This window comes from Platichthys flesus, chromosome 2, assembly GCF_949316205.1.
Source record: "Platichthys flesus chromosome 2, fPlaFle2.1, whole genome shotgun sequence".
NCBI classification, from domain to species: domain Eukaryota; kingdom Metazoa; phylum Chordata; class Actinopteri; order Pleuronectiformes; family Pleuronectidae; genus Platichthys; species Platichthys flesus.
The window spans coordinates 17,322,386-17,346,570 of NC_084946.1; the positions used below are offsets into that span (position 1 = coordinate 17,322,386).

Below are 24,185 nucleotides of genomic sequence, written 5' to 3' on the forward strand. Positions count from 1 at the left end.
AGCTGTATTTTTTCATCAGGTTATCCTATTGTCATATATGAGGGTGGACATGTGGGAGTGTGGGGCACAGATGTGACACCCTGAACGTGTATTTATTAAAGCCTGCTGATTAAAAAGGTTGACTACTGACACTCTAGGTACAATTCAACTATCTGCTAATTTTCATATTAAACACTGCATGTGTGTCCCTTTCCGGGGCTGTCATTCCTGTTTGGAAGGGGCCCGAAATTCCCTGCAGGAGCACTGACACCCACCGACAGAGGGGGAACCGACAGCTGTACAGAGGAGCCGTGCACATGTAACAGCTCGAGCATCATGAGGTGAATCTCAGATCACGTTGTGCAGAGAGAACACAGGGTGATTTTATGCTGCACTACGTCCACAGACGACTGGTTTCTCTTGACGTCAGGAGAAAGTCTGAGCGCTGCGCACAAGCTCAGCATCCACATCGCTCCCACAAGGAAGGAGACGCGCATCGCAGCTGCAGATCGCAATTTAGGTAGGTGGATATTTCCCCCCCTCCACGTTTATCTCCGTTTACTTGCGAGTATTGTTTTCCTTTGGGCTGATCAAACTTGGTGCGCGCCCGTGTCGCCTGTGAGCAGCATCAAGCCTAAAGGATGCTGCCTTCATTTCATTCGACTGCCATATACCCTTGAGCTGAGCGCCGCAGCGCAGGATCCGGCTCGCACACCCACAACGCCTCCTTCTTTCTCCCGCAGCTTGCACATGCACCATCACCGCTACGATGAAGGACAAACACATTTCATTTTTGCAGACATATTGTACCGGCAAAACCTTTTTTATTTAAACTCCCATTCATCCTCCAGATTTGTCATTCACGCCCTGCAGCCTTTACGCAGAGCAGGTCAGCATATGAGGAATGCGGTTTTACGCCAGTGTGGTAATATGCAGATTATTCGTCTTTCTTCAGAGAAGCCATGAATCTGTAGAGCTTCAGATGTTAAATATAGCACGAGTCCCACCCCCACCCCCCCAGCTGGTGTCTGCCTCCACTGACCATGCGTTTGTTTTTGCGACGGTAGGCATGGTCCCGCTTCTTGTCTCTGCTGCACTGTTTGTCCTACTTTCAAGCTGCTGTTCGTTGATACTTATTGTGCAAGACAATGTCAGCAGAGAAGCGAGTAGTCCCCGTTGCACTATAGTTTAATATCCTGATATCAGGGTGCAAGCATATCTTATTTTTGGCTTATTCATTGTTTCTGCTCTGCCTTTTTAAAAGTTATCCTTCTAATTTACCCATCATGTCTCTCAGGAGAGACCACCTAATATGAACCTGCAGCTCGAGGCCCCTCCACTGCTTCAGGTTTTTACTTTGGTGGTTTGGAACAAGCGCTGCAACCCACACAGCACTTGATCAGGAAAATTATTGGTTTATTTAATGACTGAAGGCAACAGTCACATCGGCCTGCCAAACTGTAGCGGATCGATTGAACTGTTGCAGAGGCGCACAGTCTCTCGCAGCCCGAGTACTCTCAATGTGATACACTAAACAGTGCTGGAGCCATTGTGTGCTAGTATTTCCACTGAGGTTGTGTGTCTGTTATTTCTCCAACGTGTTGCTAGACTGATGTTTGTCAGAATGTGGTTCAAAAATTCACTATGATGAGACGCTATGTTGTCCTGAGGGGAATGTTGTCTTTAAATGGTGAATGTATTGTGTTTATACAGTGCTTCTCTACATTCAAAGGGCTTCAAGCCAAATTCACCCATTCAAACACACATTTATACAGAGCTACTGCTGCTCATTTTACGCAGTTTTGGGTTCAGTATCTTTCCCATGGACGTCATCATGTGTCATATTGCATAAGCCTGGGATCAAACCACCAATCCTCTGGTTAGTGGACGACCCACCTCCTCAGAACAATGTTTCTTTCAATAAAAAAAATGCTCCGTTCAGTTCATCCAGCCATTGTCCAGATCAAAATATATTTATTTGAGTGGTGCTTTAAGCTTAATTGTGCAAACTCTGGGTCAATAAAATGTATTTTCCTCTCTTCTTTTTCTCTCTGTAGCTGTAGTGTGGCGAATCCGATCAGCGTTGTAGGATGCCTCTTGGAGAGGATGGAAATGGATGGAAGAAGAAGACATCAGACATCAAAGAACACTATGACTTCAAAGAAGTACTGGGAACGTAAGTTTATACTGTGCATGTGGCACCAGGATGAGGCCGGATTACCAATTAGGCAATGGTACCATTCGGCCCCAGACCAGTTTAACTGTGTGTCAGTACAGTGCATAGTGGGACAATATTTCAGCAAAGGTGTCTCTCTACATCAAATGGATTGGTTTCATCAAGTTGTGGACACAGGTCTGTGTGGTTTGAACTGGACCTTAAACGTGGGTTTGTCTGTTCGCCCTATTTTAGAAGATACCTTTAATGAGGTCTGTTTCTTTATCAATCCTTTATTTTCTTATACTCATAATTTACATGATGCATAAATTACATCACCACAGAACCAAACCAACTGGGAGCTGGTTGGTTTCTGAATGTTGAGGCCAAACAGTGAAGCTGCCATGTGTCGTCTTGCCAAAAGTACATCATTTAAATAGTGCTGATAAAAACCAAAGGGGTCAAAATGGGTCCATCACTCATCGCACCACATGCTGCCAGGCTGCAGAGCCTCAGTCTGGACACTGTTCTCTCTCGGATGCCGCCTCCACACTCATCAGTTTTTCCCAGCTCAAGTTTCCTCTAAGAAATACAAAACTATTTCAAATGGATTGCAGTTCAGATTTATGGATTGACTGGTCAAAGTCAATCTAAAGTAAATGGCAGCATCATAACATTATCCGCTGATTGGATTTGACCCTGACTGCCATTGACCGAGAGTTTAAGAAGACATCGTTTTAGGGAGATGAAAAAAGTGTTTACGAAGGTGTGTGTGTGGTCACTTACACTATAGCTTCTCTCTCTCCTTTGGACATTTCATTAGTATTTGTGAAGAAGAGTAACGGTCTTTATTTACTAAAATGAACTGATCTCATTAGACTTGATCAACTGAAGGCAGATCATTTTTGCCACTTTTCTTGTGAGAGACTAAATATAATTATTTTCTTAGCACTAGTGTTGAACATCTCTTCATCTCTCTATCCCCTCCCCCTCTGATGATAGAAAATGTGCAACTGCTTCAGTGTTGTGGAAGCTCAAGTTCAAACCGCTCACGGGGAATCTGGTGGCAGCTTATATCTCCTGTGGCCCTTACTGTTAATCCCGATTACATTTTATTAAAGACTGGACTGTAGTCTGGAAACCAATAATGGATCATATTTACATTCACATGATTTGGATTTACTGCGTCCTTCACAGGATGAGCTGTATAGATAATAGATGGATGGATTTTTTAATCAAAGTTGTCATAGCTTTGTAATAAACTGCTAAATGAATCTTCAAGAAGCTGATGGCGACGGCTGGACGCACACAGACCTATGACTGCATCTCCAGGGTAGAGGGAGTGAGTGCAGATGGTCAGGGGCCAACTCTCCACCACCCCCAAACTGAGTACAAGTGACCTAGCACATGTTCACCTGTGATGACACCAGTGTGCCATACGGAGTGTGGTTGTTTTCCTCTCTCTTGGAATCACACCTGCTACCCCAGAGAGGCTGCACACGATCAGATATTAATGGCGGCAGAACTCTGGGCCACATCCAAGACAGCGAGCGAGCAGTGGGTAGATGATGAGGCTGTGTGTTCTCAGTGCTGTGTGAGGACGTCTCCGATTTGGGCTCAGAGCTGAACATGCTGCGCTCGGTGCACTCTGACTCGCAGACTGCATATTTGAGGACTCACGACTGCTGCTGAGGGCTGATAACTTCTGCTGTGACTCCGACGAGACTTCACAGGAACTTCAAAACAGTGATTGTAATTTTCTAGGCATGATATTAAGGATTTTATAACAAAGGATTGAAGGGGACAATTGCTAGGATAGTATGTTATCATTTCAGGAAAAAAAAAAAAAAAATAGAGAGAAAAAGCTGTTGTAATATTTTTCCACCCCCCCTCTATCCGTATAGCTGGACCTGACTGAGGGCAGAATTAATGTGTTGACGGAAAGCTCCTTATGCTCTGAGAGAAGATTACAGAGGAGCTTTATCCAGGACCTCAGAGTGTGAAGTTAATTGATTTCTGTTGAAATATTGTATTCAGATCGGCCTCAACCTCCCTGTTCTCACTCTTTGGAATCCACTTCAGGACAAGCTGTCCTTACAGTACAGTCTGCAGCTAAACAACCCCCCCGATCCCTCAGGTATAGTGACTGTGATCAAACCTGCTCTGACTATAATTGAAGTGTAAAGAACTAAAAGGAAGAAAGTGCAGAAATGACCTTCCATTCAGCCACTATTTATACTGCTTATGCTTTGGTGGTGGGGGGGGGGCTGTAGCCAATCCCGGCTGACTTTGGGGCGGGAAGCGAGCCACAACAGATCGACACTTTGCCAGTCCGTCATGGGGCCAACATACAAAAACAACCGTTCATGTTCAGATCGACACCTGAAGAAATATGATTCAATTAAAGATTAAGATGTTCAATAGTTGAGCTGTGACAGGAATAGTTTGACATTTCTTTGATTTAATGGGAAAGTAATTTTCTTGTCAAAAATCTGAGAAGATTGAGGTCATTCTCATATGGTAAATATGAACCCACTGCCAGAAGCCATGGAGTTAGCTGAGGGTAAAGAAACAAACATTTGTACAATTTAGATGAAACACAAATCAAAAAATATTTTTTTTATATTCAATTTCTGCCAAAAAATCCATTTCACCTAAAATATACACACTGAACCTTTAAATGTCACTTTGGAGTCACGAAAAACCTGCTGGTTATTGAACATGAGGAGATTCTGGGTAACTCCTGTTTTTTCTAAATGTGATCTGAAGAGTTTTTGATAACGAAACCCAGAAGTAAGAAACAGTAGAGCAGCTCACTTCACTGCAGCTGCTTAGTGTTGTTGGTGAAAGAACACAAAGTTTTAGCTTCTGTAACAAGACGACACAAAGTATTCACAATGCATTGAAATTACTTTGAGATAACACTCCGTTGTTAAGGGTTGGTTGTTTCCATGTTCTTTGGGGGTTTGTTCGGAGTCGATACATTGATGAGTACAGACATGAGTTCAGTTGACGAGTTCTGTGGATGGAGATATCTGAGTGAGTCTCACAGAGATGCAGAGCATTGGGCCAGTTAACAAACAATTTCAGATCACGACTCAGCAGTGAAATAACTTATTTGCGTATTGCTGAAGAAGCAGCAGTATATTAGCAGCTCTTGAATGTGGCCCCAGTGCTAATGGATTCAATATTAAATTGCTTACGGTTAAACGGATGGTTTTAATGAATACAGTAGATCTTTGGCGCAAGAATAGAAGTGGAGGGTTATAAAGATTGTGACCGTGCAGAACCAAACACAGATGGAAAGCACTTGTGCAGGTTGGTTTATTGTTTATAGAGAGAAGCCGAGACGTCTAGAGGATTGACCTGCACATGACTTCAGCTGACGGACAGTTTGTACAATTAGGGCCCAGTCTCAAGCTTTTTCTATATGTTAATTTCCCTATAGTGAGATGTGGAGATGGGCTGGAATGGGATTACACAGTTTGCACTCTTCCCGTTCTCTCTCTGTGTCTCTGTCAAACACACAGATAAAGAGCAAGCACACACACAGAATGGATTAGGCTAAAACGAGCGAGCTTTTTTTGGACTTGGAGGCACGTTGGGGTTGAAGCGAGCACTTCCATCAGGTGAGATCGATCGACTGATGGATGGGCCGAGCTGTTCACAACAGGTCCAATGGGGCTGACGCGGCTTGATTGATAGTGCATCTCGCTAAAAATATAATCAGAACCTGAATGCTATGAATAATATTTTTTCCATTGCAGCAAAACATCCATCAGGGTGAGCGGTCATCGCACTCTGGATCGTGCACTGGTGTACGAGCTGCACCGTCACTCCAGCTGTTCATAAGATTAACCTTAGCCTAGTTTCATTGTCAGATTGGGAAGATTAAAAAAATTACACTTCAAAGAAAAAAACATAGCATCAGTCGCATTTAAGAGCATTAAGCTAATAACCTTCTGCTAAATGACAATAACATCAGCTAGCTTAGCACGATTGCTCTAAATTGCACGGATAGGCTTAACAAATACACACTGCGCATAAATAACAGAAAGTCACACCTACATACATGATTGTCAATTGCAGTGAATTTGTTTGTATAGTTGATTGCTGTTGCAGTGCTAGCAACCGTCCATTGTCCATTCGCTTCTCCTTTTAGGGTCTTGGAGGGCGCTGGAGCCAATCCCAGCTGACAGTGGACCCCTGAGAGGCAGGGTCCACCCTGGACAGGTCACATAGATAAATCGTGCAACTTTAACTTAATCAATAGATTCACAAACAGCAGCCCTGGTAGTTCACAGAAATAAGAGCATAACGATCATAGTGTAACTGAAGTAGTGGGAGATGACAGCGATATGAGAATGTGTGAATAAATATTTGCTCATATGGACAGATGGGTTTACAGCGATTTCAACAACTCTCTCCCTGTGTGTGTGGGTGTGATATCCATCCACCCGTCCATCCATCCACCCTATCTATCTATCTATCTATCTATCTATCTATCTATCTATCTATCTATCTATCTATCTATCTATCTATCTATCTATCTATCTATCTATCTATCTACCTACCTACCTACCTACCTACCTACCTACCTACCTACCTACCTACCTACCTACCTACCTACCTACCTACCTACCTACCTACCTACCTACCTACCAACCCACCCAACCACCTACATATCTACCTACCTACCTATCTACCTATCTATCTATCTATCTATCTATCTATCTATCTATCTATCTATCTATCTATCTATCTATCTATCTATCTATCTATCTATCTATCTATCTATCTATCTATCTATCTATCTATATATCCATGTATCTATGTATCTATGTATCTATGTATCTATGTATCTATGTATGTATCTATCTATCTATCTATCTATCTATCTATCTATCTATCTATCTATCTATCTATCTATCTATCTATCTATCTATCTATCTATCTATCTATCTATCTATCTATCTATCTATCTATCTATCTATCTATCTATCTATCTATCTATCTATCTATCTATCTATCTATCTATCTATCTACCTACCTACCAACCCACCCACCCACCTACATATGTACTTACCTACTTATCTATCTATCTATCTATCTATCTATCTATCTATCTATCTATCTATCTATCTATCTACCTACCTACCTACCTACCTACCTACCTACCTACCTACCTACCTACCAACCCACCCATCCACCTACATATCTACCTACCTACCTACCTACTTACCTATATATCTATCTATCTATCTATCTATCTATCTATCTATCTATCTATCTATCTATCTATCTATCTATCTATCTGTCTGTCTATCTATCTATCTATCTATCCATCTATCCATCTATCTATCTATGAGATTATGTCAGATGTTCTGTGACAGTCTTGATCATATAAAAACAGCCGAGCTGACAGATGCGTCAGCTATGAATCTTAGGACCAGTGACTCATTTGAAACTTATTCATTTTAATTCGATAGCAGCAGGTTAACGTGTATTTGCCAGAATTATGTCCTGGATTAAATAGATCGACTCATGTGTCAAGATGTCAGTGGTCTAAATAAGGGAATAAAAGAAAGTCTGTGCTTGATTCTTAGACTGAAGATACTGAAGTCTGTCAAATTGGACAGAAGCAAATAACCACGTCAGAGTTTTTCCACATTAGCACTTCGGAAAATCAACAGCTACAGTAGCTTCCTCTCGTTCTCCTTCCTCTGCTCCCAAACCCTGAGAGTCCTCCCCTGCCAAGTCTCCGAGGAGAAATGAGCAACTGGATGGTTAATTACAACGTGTCTCACGGCAACAGTACAGAAGCGTGTGTCCATGAATGTGTGTGTGTGCATGTGTGTGCATCTGCCGGCTCTTTCATTTGCTCTCAGTCATTCTGTGAGTCAAAAATATCAGGTGAAATGATGCAGGCATTTACCCTTGTCATTCTAGCTCATGTTAACATGCGCACAGTCTTTAAAACAATTATTTCTTCTGATGTGTTTTATTTTCTTTTAGAAATAGCCTAGTATTAAAATTGTACTCAGGAGAGTACTAACTCTAACAAGGACCAACAGCCCTCTTATGGAGCCACAAATGAAAAACCTAAATTCACTTGTATTAAATTTGAAATAAAGGCACCACCACAATTTCGATTGGTTCTTCCTTGATGCATACCTCTTCCATCAAGTTTTGTTATAATCATTGTGTAGTTTTTGCAAATTCTTGCAGACAAACAAAGATAAAAACGTAACTTCTTTGGAACAGGTAATAAAAGTGTTGAGGCATCGATCGGTCGATTACATATCTTTATTTTCGAGAGCCATTTTGCCACCACACCTCAAAAGCAACACAGATTCCATAACCCTCATTACAACATATCTCAGAGACACTTTCAGATCAAGTGAACCTGACACAATTTTTCTCGTCCCATAATTTGGTTTGTTTCAACTGACAACAGATAGATCTCTGTCCCGGTCTCAGCTTCTGATTTTAAACAGCCAATAAGACAAAAACAGATTTCCACTGATCCCTGACAGAAGCTGAGAGCTCCTGACCCGGCGCTGAGACCCTGGCTGCAGGAGCTGTGGACCTAAACACATTAAAATGCTTTTATGGGTCGAAGGGAACTGGAGCTTTATGCGATTTTGCTTTGAGATTATTATTCTAGTTGGAAACCAGAGACGTGTAGGAGAATCCGCACTCCTCCTCTTGTGCATCTGCTTCACTGGTATTCAAATGTCTCTGGTTCGTTGAGCACAACATGGCCGCGGTACAGCGCCATCTCAAGGATTGACACGGGGCATTAAATCTGACACAATAACGGGAGAAAAGGTTCACAAAGTGGAGACGGTCAGGTAACAACGAGAAGCAGAGTAAACCGAGGGAAGTGAGAGATGTTGGCCTTCTTATCGCATGGTTTCCGCGGGTAAAGCACAGTTAAGTCTGCAATGCTTTCATTTGGGGCTGCAGACCTCGGTGACTTCTGCTCACACGGCCGTGAGGGAGACGAATGAGAAAGAGGACATCCGTCGTGTGACAGCGCTGCTTCCCATGCATGCGAAGGATCCCTGCGGTTGCTGGCAATGCTTGCTGGCGTCCAGGCCTCCTCCCGCGCCCCCTCCCACACCCGGTGGGGAGACTGTGTAAATACACACTTTTCCCGCTGTCATCGCCACCAGACCATAATCCATAATGCAGTCTAGTCTCCAGAAAAAGCCACACTACATTTTACTGCATCTATTATTGAATGGATTAAAAATATTTTTTGGTTTTATCTTTTTTTATAAAGCAAATGCTCGTTCCTCTAAATGTCTCACTGTGACTGTGGCTTCACCTCCTGAGCCTTATCTCGGTTCCCAAAACCTCGCAGTTATGTCACCATATTCAATTATTCATCTATGCACACACACACACCATCACACACACAGACACGCAGGAAGGTGGTTGCATGTAATGCACTAGGAGATGTTTAAGATATTGCTGCAATCAACCAAAGATGACATTGCACTGACAACCTGTCACTGGGGATTTCTCATTATTTCTTGCTTTTGTCTGACACTATTTTGTCCTGCAGTCTCCTCTCTCGCCCCATCTTTTCTTGTGCGTTTCACCTGTGTGTGTGTGTGTGTGTGTGTGTGTGTTTCCTCTGCCTGTGTTCTAGCGGAGCTTTCTCTGAGGTGGTTCTAGCAGAGGAGAAGAGGACCCAGCGGCTGGTGGCCATCAAGTGCATCCCCAAGAAAGCACTGGAGGGCAAAGAGAACAACATCGAGAATGAGATCGCAGTACTACACAGGTGAAGCCTCTCGCAACGCCTCAGCTGACGCCTCATGTCCGGCAGGAGGCTCAGGGCGGCCGCTTGCAAACAATGCCCGTGCAGATGCAGAAGATATACATGCAAGGGGTCAATTGAATGGGTGACTAAATGCATGGTGTCAGTAGAAACAGCAGGATTGTGCACCGGAAATGTCAGGAGTAAAGAAGATAGACCTATTTTTAGTGTCCCTGTTGCCAGGGCAACAGCACACAGAGGCGGAGATGGTGTGGAATTCCCCGCAGCAGTGTATTGAAGAAAGAGAAAGAGACATAGAGGGTGGAGGAGAGGAGAGAGAAAGAGAGAGAGAGAGAGAGAGAGAGAGAGAGAGAGAGAGAGGGAGAGGGAGGGAGAGGGAGAGGGAGGAGGAGGGTGGTTGGGTATGATGGACGGTTAAAGATATGGAAGGCCAAACGCTTAAAGTCTCCTAGAAACAGATAAGACGGTCCTGACAACAAGAGACGTCAAGGAAGTTGAAAAAAATAGTTTGAGGAAAAAAAGCAGGAGAGAAGCGTTTCTGGCTCATTCTCATAAAAGTCCCATTAGCCCCTCTCAGCTGCTGCCGTGCTGAAGTGACGGTGAGTTCATGTGCTCGCAGCTCAACTCGAGAGCCAAGAGAGAGACGCTCGACTGCCCATTAAAAAGAAATCATCCAGATCTGGTCTTTGAATGACAATTTTCACAACCCTCCTTTCAGGCCCCGGCTATAATATCCAAAGCCGGTCTTTGTTGACAGTTCTAGCTGTTGACAACAATCACCGTTGCTCTTGACAAATCATCCATCTGAGGCTTTGTCGTTTTGTGTTTTCAGGGAACAGGGCAGATGCATAGGTTTGATCCCAGTTTATAGAAGAAAAAAAGAAAAGACAGAACAGACTCTGTAAATCTGAATTATGCAACAAGAATGCCATCTGGTGACCGTTTGACAGAGAAATATGGCACGTAGAAAAAATGAAATGCACTGCAGATCTCTGTCCACTCATCTTCCTCAGAATCAAGCACGCCAACATCGTGACGCTGGAGGACATCTTTGAAAGTACATCTCACCTATATCTTATCATGCAGCTGTGAGTTCCCCTCGCTCTTTCTCTCACACAAAGTCAAGGCCTGAATTGAATGCATTTTACAAATGTTTACTGTAAATAACAATTGATGTCATTATTGAATTAGTTAAATGACAGAAAATGGGGTTGTGCATCATTTTATCAAGCACATTTCTTTCCACAGAGAGCGTTACAAAAAAATATATTTTTCATAAACTGGTTTACCTTAAAACTAAAATCATTTGGATCTGCACCAAATTGCACACACTCATATGCACTTTTTTTTGTGAAGATCAAACTGTTGAATAACACCCTATTTCACAATGTTAAAGAAATCCTGGATCTGAACCAATATGTCATACCTCCTTCCTTGGGTTTTATCGCTCCCATACACAAATTCTAGTGGGAATTGGTTGGGTAGTTTTTGTGCAATCCCACTAACACACAAATAAACAAACAGACTAAACCATAACCTCCTCGGTGGAAGACATATATTAACACGAAATCAAAGCTATAGAGAAAACCTTTAAAGGTGCAGAACTCTTAACCTTTTTTGTCCCCCATGATTCTTTCGCCTGCCAGGGTCTCCGGAGGCGAGCTGTTCGACAGGATCGTGGAGAAAGGTTTCTACACGGAGAGAGATGCCAGCCAGCTCATCCACCAGATCTTAGATGCCGTCAAATATCTCCACGATATGGGAATCGTCCACAGAGACTTGAAGGTACCGTCGTTCAGGAAAGGCCGAATTTTGGGGGTTTTCCAGTCTTCAAACCCTCCCTCCTTGTGTTTGCAGCCGGAGAACCTGCTCTATTACAGCATGGACGAAGACTCCAAGATTATGATCAGCGACTTCGGCCTGTCAAAGATCGAGGGAGCGGGCAGCGTCATGTCCACAGCCTGCGGCACTCCTGGATATGTGGGTAGGTGCATTTGTTTGCCTGGTCTGCCTGGCTATCCCCCCCCCCCCCCCCCCCTTTCATGTGAGAAGTAGCCCCTGTAGGTTCAGCTGATATCCTCTCTTCATTCACCGCCTTGTGTGAGAGGCTCTCTCATCCGTGACTGAGTCAATTGCAAGTGTTTCAGAAGTGCTCTCCATACCTGTTTAACACGACCCGGCAGATCTCACGGTATTACTGAAAGGTCAAGATAACTTGAATTCACTCCGGCTGCTGCTCATGTGTTTTCCGCTCTGTGAATGTGCTGGATTCGTGTGTCACAGCTCCAGAGGTGCTCGCTCAGAAGCCCTACAGCAAAGCAGTGGATTGCTGGTCCATCGGAGTTATTTCTTATATCCTGTGAGTCCGAACACAATCATTCCTTAGAGGTCAAACAGAAAAGTCACCTTCTTTAAAAAAAGTTAGAAAAGGTCTTTGTGCTCCTCCTGCAGATTGTGTGGATATCCTCCGTTTTACGATGAGAACGACGCAAAGCTGTTTGAGCAGATTCTGAAAGCAGAGTACGAGTTTGATTCTCCGTACTGGGACGACATCTCAGATTCAGGTACTGTGGCTCACTGCAAGTATCTTCTAGAGATCCAACTTTAAAATCAAACACACTTCAGAGCGGGGTCAGGTTTTCATAACGTGACTTTGTTTTTGTTGGCAGCCAAAGACTTCATCTGTCACCTGATGGAGAAAGAATCTTTGAAGAGATATACATGCGACCAGGCGCTCCAACATCCATGGTGAGAAAGTCAGGAGATGTGTAGCGCTGAAACTGTTGGTGAAATATGTTGATCACAAAAAACAACAATTTCAAATGAACTGAAATTAACCAGCAGTAAAAAGAAAAAGGTTAATCGACATTTATCAAGCAACCACACTAAACATTTTCATTTTTTATATCATTGTAAATTGTTCATCTTTGCGTTGCTTAATATTACATATTTCAGTCATCCTGAGGCTAATGATTATTTACAATATCCAATATGTGTTTATTAGTCTCTCATCTTTCTGTCTATAAGATAAAAACATTATAATTTCTATGAGCCAAAGGTGACACACATGCCCATCTTCCATTTTAAATCAAAAAGTGCAAAACTGGAAAAATAGGAAAGTGTGAACTAGATTTAAAGCCTGGAACTAATGTTTGTTTTTTGCTTGAAAAATTATCAGGACAGATATTAAATATAGTTGAGGATCAATGATTAATATGTACAATGTAAATCCTGTAAATCCTCTCATCTTGGCTGTCTTTGCAGGATCTGTGGAGACACAGCGCTGGACAAGAATATCCATGAATCTGTCAGCGCTCAGATCAAGAAGAACTTTGCTAAGAGCAAATGGAAGGTCAGTGTCACAGCACAACCTGCTGAACGAGCAGTTTGAAGATTGGCAGCACATTCTGTACACCCGTGCTGTTTTCCTTGTGGCTGTCACACCCTCTCTGTGTCCATGTAGCAAGCGTTCAATGCCACAGCGGTGGTGCGCCACATGCGGAAGTTGCAGCTGGGGACAAGTCTTGAGGGGCCCAGTCAGATTACTCCCACCAGTCCCTGCCATGGACATCTGCTCCCAGAGGCAGAGGAGGAGGAGGAGGAGGAGGAGGATTTGGGGAATGGAGAAGAGGAGAGCTGTGAGTTGGCAGTTCACAGTGAACAAACAAACACTCGCTTTGAATCAGATATTGCTCAAGTAACTAACAGGGAACATGGATGGATGGATGAATGGATGGATGGATGGATGGATAGGATGGGTGGATGGGTGGATGGGTGGATGGATTTATGGATTGATGGATTGATGGATGGGATGGATGGATAAGATTGATGAATGGATGGATGGATAAGACGGATGGATGTGTGGGTGGGTTGTTGAAATGATAGATGGATGGATGGATGGATAAGACGGATGGATGGGTGGGTGGGTTGTTGAATGAATGGATGGATGGATAAGACGGATGGTTGTGTGGGTGGGTTGTTGAAATGATAGATGGATGGATCAATGGATGGAAGGAAGGATGGATCGGCGGGGGTGGGTTGTTGAATGGATAGATGTATGGATGGATCAGAATCAGAATCAGAATCAGAATGTATTTATTGCCAAGTAGGTTTACACCTACGAGGAAATTGCTCTGGTTATTGGTGCAGACAATGAACATAGAACATAAAAACATACAAACACAATAAATACAACACACATAAGTAAAGCAATAAAAAGAAACAGTATATATATTTACTTCTTATTTACTCCCCTTTTCTAATATTTATACAAAGTAACATTTATTTAGACATAAACATATCTAAATAAAATATATATAATAGATAAAAGATATAAAAAGTGAAGTAAATAGTGAAATGCAAGACAGTGAACAGTGTCAGATTGCACATCCTTGAGGTGTGGGGGCGGAATGAAAGTCAGAGTCAGGTGGGGGTCCCGAGCCTTGTTGATGAGGCCAACTGCAGCCGGGAAGAAGCTGCTCTTGTGGCGGGCGGTTTTGGTCCTAATGGCCCGCAGCCTCCTGCCCGAGGGAAGAACCTCAAAGAGTTTGTGACCCGGGATGGATGGATGGATGGATGGATGGATGGATGGATGGATGGATGGATGGATGGATGGATGGATGGAAGGATGGATGGATAAGATGGATGGGTGTGTGAGTGGGTTGTTGAATGGATAGATGGATGGATAGAAGGATGGATGGATAAGATGGATGGTTGTGTGGGTGGGTTGTTGAATGGATAGATGGATGGATGGATGGATGGAAGGATGAATGGGATGGACCAGGTTCACCTTTTTGTCAAAAAGGGCTATTAATGGCTAACTACCACTTCACCCTGATTAGTTCTAATTTGTGGCGCCACTGGGCAGCACATCAAATATTTCAAAAATAGAGTTACGGCCCAGTGCAGGACTAAGACCCTAGCTGGTAAATATGACACTAGAGCTTTAAATTCACATGCTCTATGTTTTTCTGTGACACCCAGTGTCCCACTACGAGGACGGCCGGCGTGGAAGCAACGAGGGCAGCACAGACCGGGACAGCCTGAGGAGCTGCACCTACTGCTGCAGGCCAGCCAGTCGCGTTTGAGCACAGCCTCATCGCCGCGCGGACATGGTAATCCAAGGAGCGCCCAGAGCCCGCCCGCCCGCCCACCCAGTCTGGCCAGGAATGCAGAGTAGTTATCAGGCTGTGTCCCACCCCAGTGTGGCCACTGCGAGCAAGCAGGTCGCCGTTGTGACGAGGAGAAGTGCACTGTAAGTCTTTGTCCAAAAACCAAACACGTCCTGACTCAAGATACACCCACGTTAAAAATACTGATGTTGAAAAGCTCTCAAGGCTGCTGCAAATGGACAGAGTCAGATTTGTTAAAAAGGGCCTGTCTGCATGATCCTGAAATACCCCCCCCCCCCCCCCCCCCCCCTTACATAGCAACCTAACATGTAGTTGTCCTTTGTGCAGCCAGAGCAGACAGTGGTCACTCGGGCAACGTGCGCATCACAACAAGTCGCTCTGGATGTTACCTTCAGGAAGCCTCAAAACCTCTGGAGTCTTAATCAAAGAGGAGGCAGAGGCCCAAAGGCAGTCATCTCCATTATTTCTCTCCTGGCATTATCTGTCACATCTACCTCTGATCACGATTACTGCACATCTGCATCCATCCGGCCCAAACCCACACACACACACACACACACACACACACACACACACACACACACACACACACACACACACAAATACACACACTACATGTCACACTACTGTCAGCTCTCCAAATATCTGGCCAGACAGGGCTCAAAGAAGAGGGGGAACACTTTAAAAAAGGGAAAGAGTGCTGAAAGCTACTCCTGCATGTCTTTATTCACTTTACCCGTCAATGTGACTCAGTCCAGCCACTCACCCAGTCCAGCTGGTCAGTAAAATAGGTCTCACGGCGTGTGGTCTTCTACCTGCCTGTCCCTTCTTTTTGATCGCTTTTTCTTTTTCTCATATCGTCGTGATTAAGTGTTTCAGTATTTGCTCCCTTTGTTTTAAACCCTTTTCGGAAAAGGAGATACTTGAAAGTTGGGGAGGTAAACGTGCGTCTCAGTGGCGTGGACTCTATATTCTGGCTCAGACTGGGTTTGTGAAGACTGTACCTGGAGTGTGTGCATGCTTCTGTCGGGGGGGAGGGGGGAGGGGGGGGGGGGGATACTTCCAAAAGGAGACTTCTTTTGTTTTGTTTTATGGCTGTTTCGTTACCAGAGGCTCAAACTGAGATCCCTGTTAGTTGGTGAAAAGACGAGAACCTGAACGTCCCCTCCGGTCAGAGGAGAGTCACTGTGAAGACGCAGAGAACCCACTGTGCGTGGGGGAGAGGACAGATCGTGTTCACGTCTCGCCCATCCTCCCTGTTCTGACACTGACGAGCGGGGGAACTAGCCAGCCGGCCGTCGGTCTGTGGTTCTGGCTGGGGCCCGCCTCACGCTGGGTCAGGGGGATCTCAGTCTGGGAGCTCCGCCTGCTCTGTGCTGTGCACCTCTAGTGGAAAAAGTTTTGGTCTAATGTTTGCATGACCTGGTTTAATATGTTTACATGAATGATGATCAATAAGTATAAACACACATGATTATTATTATTGTTGTATTGAGAAAAAAAAATGTAATACTGTAACATTGAGCTATATAATGTGAAGTGAGTAACACCAGAAGTAATGTTGTTGACTAAGTACAACACAGCACAGTGGACTTATCATTTGCATCGACTGTGACGGTCAAGCCTCTACCTGAGTGACATGTCTCCTGTACTATGTTCATTTTTAACTCAGAGATTACTTTCTACTTTTTGCCATTTGCTTTTGTAGTGTCTCTCAAATCACACATATCCTGATTTAAAACACGTGCCAGCCACAGAACAAAACATAAAAAAAAATATTAATAATTATAATGATGGTGCGGGAAGCGACGACACCTGTCCATCTGAGTAAAAGGACGACAGTACTAAAGCCATAGAGGGAAGTGGGAATGTTTTACTGTAGACTCAGTCCGACTCTAAATAAATCAGATGGAGAAATCTGAAAGAGATAAAACGTTAAAAAAATAAGGATGAGACCACAGGCTCAAATTAGTTCAATCCTTATATCAATCACATCGTACCATTATTGATTTAAGGTATGCCATGACATATTACTGTATTATTAGAGAACCTGTCCATGACGTTTTGTTGACGACATTAAAACCAATTCCCCCAAATCTGTCATTGACACCTGTAGGTCCATAGGAGAGTAAAAGAGGGAAATCACGACTGTAATTGTGGAAAATATGCAAACTGTGTGTGAAGGGCTTCATGTTAGCTGTTAGCTAGCCAATATTGACGACTTTGTTAACTTGGCTGTGGTTCATTTGTTTGGTAACGACCTTGTGTTGAATCTTAGATGGGGTTTGTTTCCACCTGGCTGTTTTTTTAATGCTTATTTTAACCATAACTAACACATCTAAATGCATAAAGAAACACATGTATATTATATATATATAAATATAAGTATATATTGTATATCCTTTTTTGTAAAAGCTGTTTTTGAGCTATAAATGAATGGATGCAATGCATCATGGGTTATTGAACAAGATGTAAGAAAATACAAAGATTTGTACCCACGGAGATATGATTGCAGGAAATGAAATAAAACTTCCTTGTCTATGCATTGTTTGTTCTGTCGTTATGCGAAAATAAATGACACAGAAAACACACACTGGTTTGTAAATAATCAAACATGGAAATGTGCAGATTACAGTTTACCTCCAAAATAACTATTAAATATTAATTGAAAGTACCTGTAACTGAATTAAATATTATTTCAATCAATCAATGATTGTAAATTTGTAATAGACAGGTGAACACATGTAAATAATAATAACATCCATTTAATTTCCTGGTGCCATTCTCACAATACATCATATATAAACATACAAATACAAATTAAACCAAATATTAAAAACAGTTGAAGGGACAGAGACACTGAGTTAAACAACACCAAAAAAAACAGTAATAATTAAAGCAATGGAGCCCAAACTGCACTAATGTAAAGTCAAAAGTTAAAAATGACCACAGTCATTGACTGTATTAAAACACAAAGGTGTTACGGTTATTCATGTTTCATATGACACTTGCTGCATGAAATCTTTATTTCATTTTTCCATTCACGCACGCTTTAATATCTGACAGCAGATCATTTAGTATTTATTGCACCTTTGGACAGATCATCACCTGGGGATCTATCTCTTCCTGACTGGATCTGGTTTCTATGTATTGACCATGCAGGTTTGTAAACAAAGGAAACTGAAGCTGTGACAGTGAAGAGAATTCCTGTCTCTCTCCACCTCGTCACTTGCGTCCACTGGTCTACGGTGCCGACATTCAACAGAAAACATTAAGTCATGAAAACTGAGCGTCACTCTTCTCTTCTTGTCCTGCATCATGCTGCTGTCCTCCTCAGTCTCTCTATCTCTCTCTCTCTCTCTCTCTCTCTCTCTCTCTCCAACTGTGGAGATAGAGAGGTTTTCCGGCTTCCTCCCACAGGTTAGGTTAATTAGACTTAGTGTAAATTGAATGTGGGTGTGAGTCTAAACGGTTGTTTGTCTCTGCATGTCGGCCCTGTAGCCCCGCCTCTCACCCATTGTTAACTGGAATAAATAGTGTATGGATTTTTTTGGACTGCTTTGGTTACAGGATCCTTGACAAATTGATATTGTAAGTGCAAAACATATGATGAGAGTAAATATGTGTGACTGACACGTTCTCCTCCTGCATATAAAAAGCCTCTGAGACAATCCATTGGTTAAAAAAACTGCCACTGGTCCAACCCAAAACTTTGAAGTTATCTCTGTGATGACTTTAAGTTGTATAAATGCTGATGGAAGTCACCCATGTTTAAAAGTATCTGGTGCAGGAGGTGAAACCTGAATTTCAGTGTCAGAAACCATGTCTACACTGCCCTCTGCTGACAGACTGGCTGCAGGACAGCCTGTGAGACACCTTAATTTTTATTTATAATATATATACCAGTCTCCTGTGCGTCAATTTAGAATATTTTTTCATATACAACAATCATTGATATACTAATTCTGGTAAAGTTGACCACTATAACATTTGGTCTGACTGATGCTATGATGTCTTTTCAACAACTCTTGATGAAGGCAACCTGATTCTTCTTGTTCTGGGTTTGTCATGGCGTGGTCTGTTGTCCTTTACCTCCTCCTGCTCCCTGTTCACCTTCCTCTTTTGGTCCCATTCCCTCTTTTTAAGAACTCACTGGAGTTCAAGCTTTTCTTTTATAGATAATCCGACTGGCTGAATGATTTGCAGAATGTGAACAAAACGAAAAGGAATGACGAGTGTGTCTCTTCAACCCATCGATGGCTTGGTCTTTCCCAGCCCTCGTCTTTGAAACAATGGATAATAATAAAGACATTTCTACCGAAAGGATTTTTATGAGCAATTGATTTATTCATACCTAAATGCAAAACACACACGCACACACACACACACACGCACACACACACACGCACACGCACACGCACACGCACACACACCTTTGACAGTAAGCAGGGAGTGGGAGCAGGACACCTTATGGCAGCTGGAGCCGATCCCACATCCTGTTTAACATGTTCAACATCTTAGTGTCGGTGTGCTCACAGACAACCCATATTAATTCGCTAAATATGAATAGGAACTCAGATGCAATGCGTATACAACGTTAATTTGTGACCTTTTACATTGTTACCACTTATCTTGTGTTTCCTATTGTCATGCTTAGCAAACAATTAATTCAAAATAAGTTTAACACTAATGTGAACTAATGACCACAATTAATCACCCAATAGGATTGTATAAAAATACACACTCGTTTTTCATATACTGCTTCCAGGGGGAACATTTTATTTGAAAATCACCAGTGCACACTTTATTTCTGACTAATTAAAGCATCGCAGAACATTAGGACTTCTGATGACCCTTTTCTTATTATTGCACCTCCTGCTCACAACATCAATATTTGACCGATGACTGTACTGGTACAGAAATCAACATGCCACGTTGAATATTTTGAGATTCCTTATCAGTCCCAGTCAGGCATGTCTCACTGAACGGAGATAACACATTGTGCTTTGTGTCATGTAGTGTGATACAGGGCTAACAATTGATTTTCCTGCAAACACAAAGCTGACTAATAACAAATCTCATTAATCACAGCATACTTTCTGCTCCCACTGAGTGACGCATTTGCTGAAGCGTTAACAGTTGTCAAACCGGAATTATTCCACCGCTGAATAAAAAAAAAAGGGCTCAGTCGGTTTGTTCTATTTTTACCTGTATGATTATGTTGTGTTAAACTATAATCTGTGCTCTCAGCAGGATGATAACGTCTCAATGTTGCATTTGCATTAGTTGCCAAAAAAAAAAAACTGCAGAAAAGTGATAATTGTATAAAAGTTTCATCTCTATTCACCCGAGCTCGGAAACAGCAAACGGCTGATGAAATGCGAACGACAAGAGGCATTTGAGACGACAAGTCTAAGTCTGCTGCTGTTTGGTCGATGAGCTGAGAGTCCTGCTGTTTGGCTAAATCTCACACTTTGGAGAAGAATTAATAGGACGTGATGGGATAAACAGTCTCAGAGGCACAAGACTCTCCACAGTGCTGCCAAGGCCTTCATTTTTTAAAGACTTTGTTTGCATTTGGTTCAAGAATTCTCTGCCTTTAGGAGGAAAGAGAAAACAGTGGCTGGAATAAAAAGAGTGCACAGAGTTGTGTGGGGGGGAGAGACACTTTTTGCTGATGTACTTTTACTTTTTAAATAAATAAGTAATTCAATAAAAATATTCAGAGTTCTCCAGAATCTTCAGGATCAATGGAAAAGAACCCAACAACAATAAAAGAGACATGTCAGATACAGCGGAGCAGATGTCACATTACATTACACCTCATTTGGATAAGTGCCACTTACAGCTAGTGTATTTAACATCTGAGGTCATTAAGGGGATCAGGATCTTGCCAAAGACACTTCGGCGTGCAGATGGGAAAGACTGGGGATTGAACTGCAGACCCTCTGGTTGGAGGACGACCGCTAAACCCCGCAGCCACAGCCACACCAAGTTTAAAATGTTAAGTTTGAGAAAGAGGGTAACACATTTGATTGGCATCACAATGGTCTCAAAAGTCCAACACAAAAGTCTTTTCCTGCCGTTCATCCATTCAGACATCAACCAAGTATGCTTGTCCAACGATACTTGAGAAGCAGCCTTCCACCTCCGCCGTTTCTGGCCATCCGTCATAAAGGTTGTTTTTGTCATCGGTAACAGTTATCTGTCAGGTGAACAGAGGAGAAGACATTTCCCTTTTTGGTATATTTTAAAACGCACACAGAAAAAATCCAACTGCAGGGACCAGGATCACTGACCTTCTCAAAGTGCAGCGTGCTTTCCATCCCTGTTCTTACTGCAAACACCCAGTTGTCCCGGAACTTGATAGACCTGGCCTTGGAGCTCCCCATTCCGGAGAATATGTTCCTGATTTCATCCGTCATTCTGCCGCAGGAGAAGAGAACTGGTCAAATGGTGTCACACGACATTAACAGATTTATCAGTTTGAACCACTGAGCTTCTGACTCACCCGTTTGCATTATCAAAAGAGGCCACCAGAACAATCATCCCAGGTTTAATGTCTCTCAGGAATGACACGGTTTCTTGCGGGCCTTTCGATAGAGTAATTCACCACCACAAAGATAATAATATTAATAAAGATCATGACTTGGAAAACAGCGATAAACGTTTGAATGGAAAACAGAAGTGAGAATGAATCAAATACCAAACACTTACTTCCGTTGAGAATGCGAGCGTTCTCCACAACTCCAGTTTGACCTGAGGTAGAAAAGCCATGTTCAAAATCTCAAGGAACTTTTGCCCACATCATCTTCAGGAGTAGATGGAGTTTGAACAACTCTTTCGGATTTTACATTTTGTTATCTTGTGCACACTCACCATCGAATAAACACTTTTAACTAGAAGGACACTTAGCATAACTCCACCCAGGCCCAATAGTCGGGTATAGACCCCCCCCCCCTGGGGTGAAAACATAACCTTCTGTATGATCTGTTCCTCAGTGTCTTGATGAGGTAATCAGAGAGAGTTGTACTCACCATTTGCCACCACGATGTCCAGTCCTCCTCCCACGTTATTGCGCGCCGTGCTCATGATACTGTGGAGATACCGATAAGGTTTAGTTTCCCTTTCCCAGAGCTGTTAATCTCCATCTCTGGTTCACTCAGGCACGAATACAGAAACACGTACGTTTTACCCTCAAAGCAGATCTTCGGTCCGATCGTATTAGCGGCTCCACTCCGGATGCGAAAGGCAAAGTGACCCGGCCGACAGGGTTTGGAGACGCCGCACTTTGCCGTCGCAGAATCCAACCCTGAAAGTTCTGATGATAGAGGAAGGAAGACATTGTGAAAGAAACACCTCACCTCATTGTATTGTGTAGGACATCTACCCAACTCTGCTGTCTCTCAGGTTCAGCCAGTTTTCCTCTGCCACTGTTACCCAGGATTCTCACACACACAGACCCCCCATTCAACCCAGTAGCTTTGGGCTATTTATTCACATTATTTCCCAGGTGTTATTTCCCTGTGTGTTGTGGTTTGGACTTTTGCACTTTGAGAGGGAAGGGGAAATTCAACTTCCAGAAGAAAAGTAACATTCTCATGAACAAATTTAAAAGTGGACTTACCTTCATTCACCTTTAGTTTCCTGTGATCATTTTCGTCATATCCTGAAAGAACGGAGACAGTGTTACTGCATTGCGACATGCAACAGAGGACATATGAAAAAAGAAAAAGAGCTCACCATCAAGTTCTGCTGCTATATCACCAGAATTAAATGGGTTGATTTGCCATATTATTAGGAGGATAATCAGTCCAGCCACAAGGTTCAAAGCAACTGTCGACCACAAAGAGTAGAGAGACGATGGTTATCAATAGAGGAATGACAATGTGCCTCCACCAAGGCCAAGCAGGCACCTTGAATTCAATCAAGCTGCACCACATTTCACACACGGACAGGGGTGATAACACAACTCCCCCGGTGGAAATGACCTGTTAGTAAATACAGTAAAACGCTCACCTTTGTATTTCATATCTGCAACAAATCAGACGCCTTCTATCCGTACGTGAGAGGAAACGGTATGAAACGCGCCTGACCCGGGTGGCATCTCCGCTGTGAGGACACTCCCTGCTTTAAACCTGTCCCAAGTGTTTGGATATGCAAAAAATGTTGCAGCCCTCTTTCTCCTGCTGGGTGTAGCCTTCTGCACACAAGCACACACACAATGAAAAAGATGATCCGGTTTCTCTCTCTCTCTGTCTTAAGATGCTGGAAAAATGCTGATTCAGAAACACCATCGTTTGCTACGGGAAAAATGCAAATGAAACTTGGGGCAGAAGGGTCACCGGAAGAAAAAAATGTTGGTAAATTAAATTACAAGCTTTGAAGAATCGGTGTCATTTTTCAGGTTTCCATGGGTGTATGTTTCTTTTGTAAATCCAGTGTCACCTGTGAAGTTGCAACAGACTATAGATGATAAAAATAACATTAAAACCTCAGTAAAAGCAAAATAATATTCACGATAAAGACACAATCTGATAAGAAACAAGAAATACAATTTAAAGCGTTCATACACATTTTGACTAATGGATTTCAATGACTTTTCCCTGACTTTTCATTCACTTTAAACCAAATTTCCATGACCAAACATTTTGTGAAATCTCAGTGTATACATAAGAAAGTGATTTTTTTTTGTATTGAAGTTAAAGATGACAATTCCAAAGTAAACAGTATACCTCAAATGACACAAATGAATGCGAGACAGTAGTTTGATTGAGCTCTCTGTCTGTTGTAACCCATGGCATCTACTTTTCCTTTCGTAATCACAACAGAACAAAAAGGCTTGCACTGTTATTTTTAAAGCTGGTCCGACTTGTTGTTATGACGCAAAATATGGAGACGCAACAAGTTCAACGTGTAGCTGAGTAGTGTTGTGGCCCTTTCAGTTCAAAACACTGCAGCTTAATGAAACATATGGAAAAATTAGCTAGAAAACAACATATCCGAACTGCATGGACGACAGGAGAAGTGTTTCCAGAGGACACACTAAAGGGAGGACCCAGGCTACAAAGCAGCTTATATTATATAGCGATATTTAAACTGTTGTTTAACATATACATTTTATACCTAT

The 24,185-nt window shown here is 42.7% G+C and overlaps 2 protein-coding genes across 3 annotated transcripts; one reads left to right on the forward strand and one right to left on the reverse strand.

Annotated features, from left to right (window-relative positions):
• Window positions 1-275: 275 nt before the first annotated feature.
• camk1a (calcium/calmodulin-dependent protein kinase Ia) lies at window positions 276-15,341 on the forward strand. The gene is made up of 12 exons (XM_062402781.1): window positions 276-499; window positions 2,037-2,155; window positions 9,795-9,926; window positions 10,937-11,011; window positions 11,570-11,708; window positions 11,781-11,907; window positions 12,207-12,282; window positions 12,375-12,487; window positions 12,593-12,671; window positions 13,188-13,275; window positions 13,387-13,561; window positions 14,907-15,341. Exons 2-12 carry the CDS (start codon window positions 2,070-2,072, stop codon window positions 15,008-15,010), a joined length of 1,194 nt encoding a protein of 397 aa, XP_062258765.1. The 5' UTR covers window positions 276-499; window positions 2,037-2,069; the 3' UTR covers window positions 15,011-15,341.
• Window positions 15,342-19,813: 4,472 nt separating this feature from the next.
• On the reverse strand, window positions 19,814-24,185 carry si:dkeyp-67f1.2 (uncharacterized protein LOC556106 homolog). 2 transcript variants are annotated; one of them, XM_062402811.1, is made up of 10 exons: window positions 23,433-24,185; window positions 23,075-23,258; window positions 22,799-22,891; window positions 22,683-22,724; window positions 22,244-22,376; window positions 22,093-22,151; window positions 21,773-21,814; window positions 21,567-21,648; window positions 21,355-21,481; window positions 19,814-21,260 (listed from the first exon to the last, which is right to left on the reverse strand). In XM_062402811.1, exons 2-10 carry the CDS (start codon window positions 23,085-23,087, stop codon window positions 21,150-21,152), a joined length of 702 nt encoding a protein of 233 aa, XP_062258795.1. In that variant the 5' UTR covers window positions 23,088-23,258; window positions 23,433-24,185; the 3' UTR covers window positions 19,814-21,149. The 2 variants fall into 2 exon arrangements, with proteins under 2 accessions (XP_062258795.1, XP_062258787.1); XM_062402803.1 differs by having other exon boundaries at window positions 23,075-24,185.

What these genes read in the sequence shown, in the direction of transcription:
- si:dkeyp-67f1.2 (XM_062402811.1), bottom strand. An exon ending in GAAACTAAAGGTGAATGAAG is followed by an intron (nt 22,377 to 22,682) that starts GTAAGTCCACTT and finishes CTCTATCATCAG; the next exon opens with AACTTTCAGGGTTGGATTCT. An exon ending in ATCTGCTTTGAGGGTAAAAC is followed by an intron (nt 22,152 to 22,243) that starts GTACGTGTTTCT and finishes GTATCTCCACAG; the next exon opens with TATCATGAGCACGGCGCGCA.
- camk1a (XM_062402781.1), top strand. Translation starts at nt 2,070, where the DNA reads ATGCCTCTTGGAGAGGATGGAAATGGATGGAAGAAGAAGACATCAGAC. An exon ending in CTATATCTTATCATGCAGCT is followed by an intron (nt 11,012 to 11,569) that starts GTGAGTTCCCCT and finishes TTCGCCTGCCAG; the next exon opens with GGTCTCCGGAGGCGAGCTGT. An exon ending in TTGCTAAGAGCAAATGGAAG is followed by an intron (nt 13,276 to 13,386) that starts GTCAGTGTCACA and finishes GTGTCCATGTAG; the next exon opens with CAAGCGTTCAATGCCACAGC.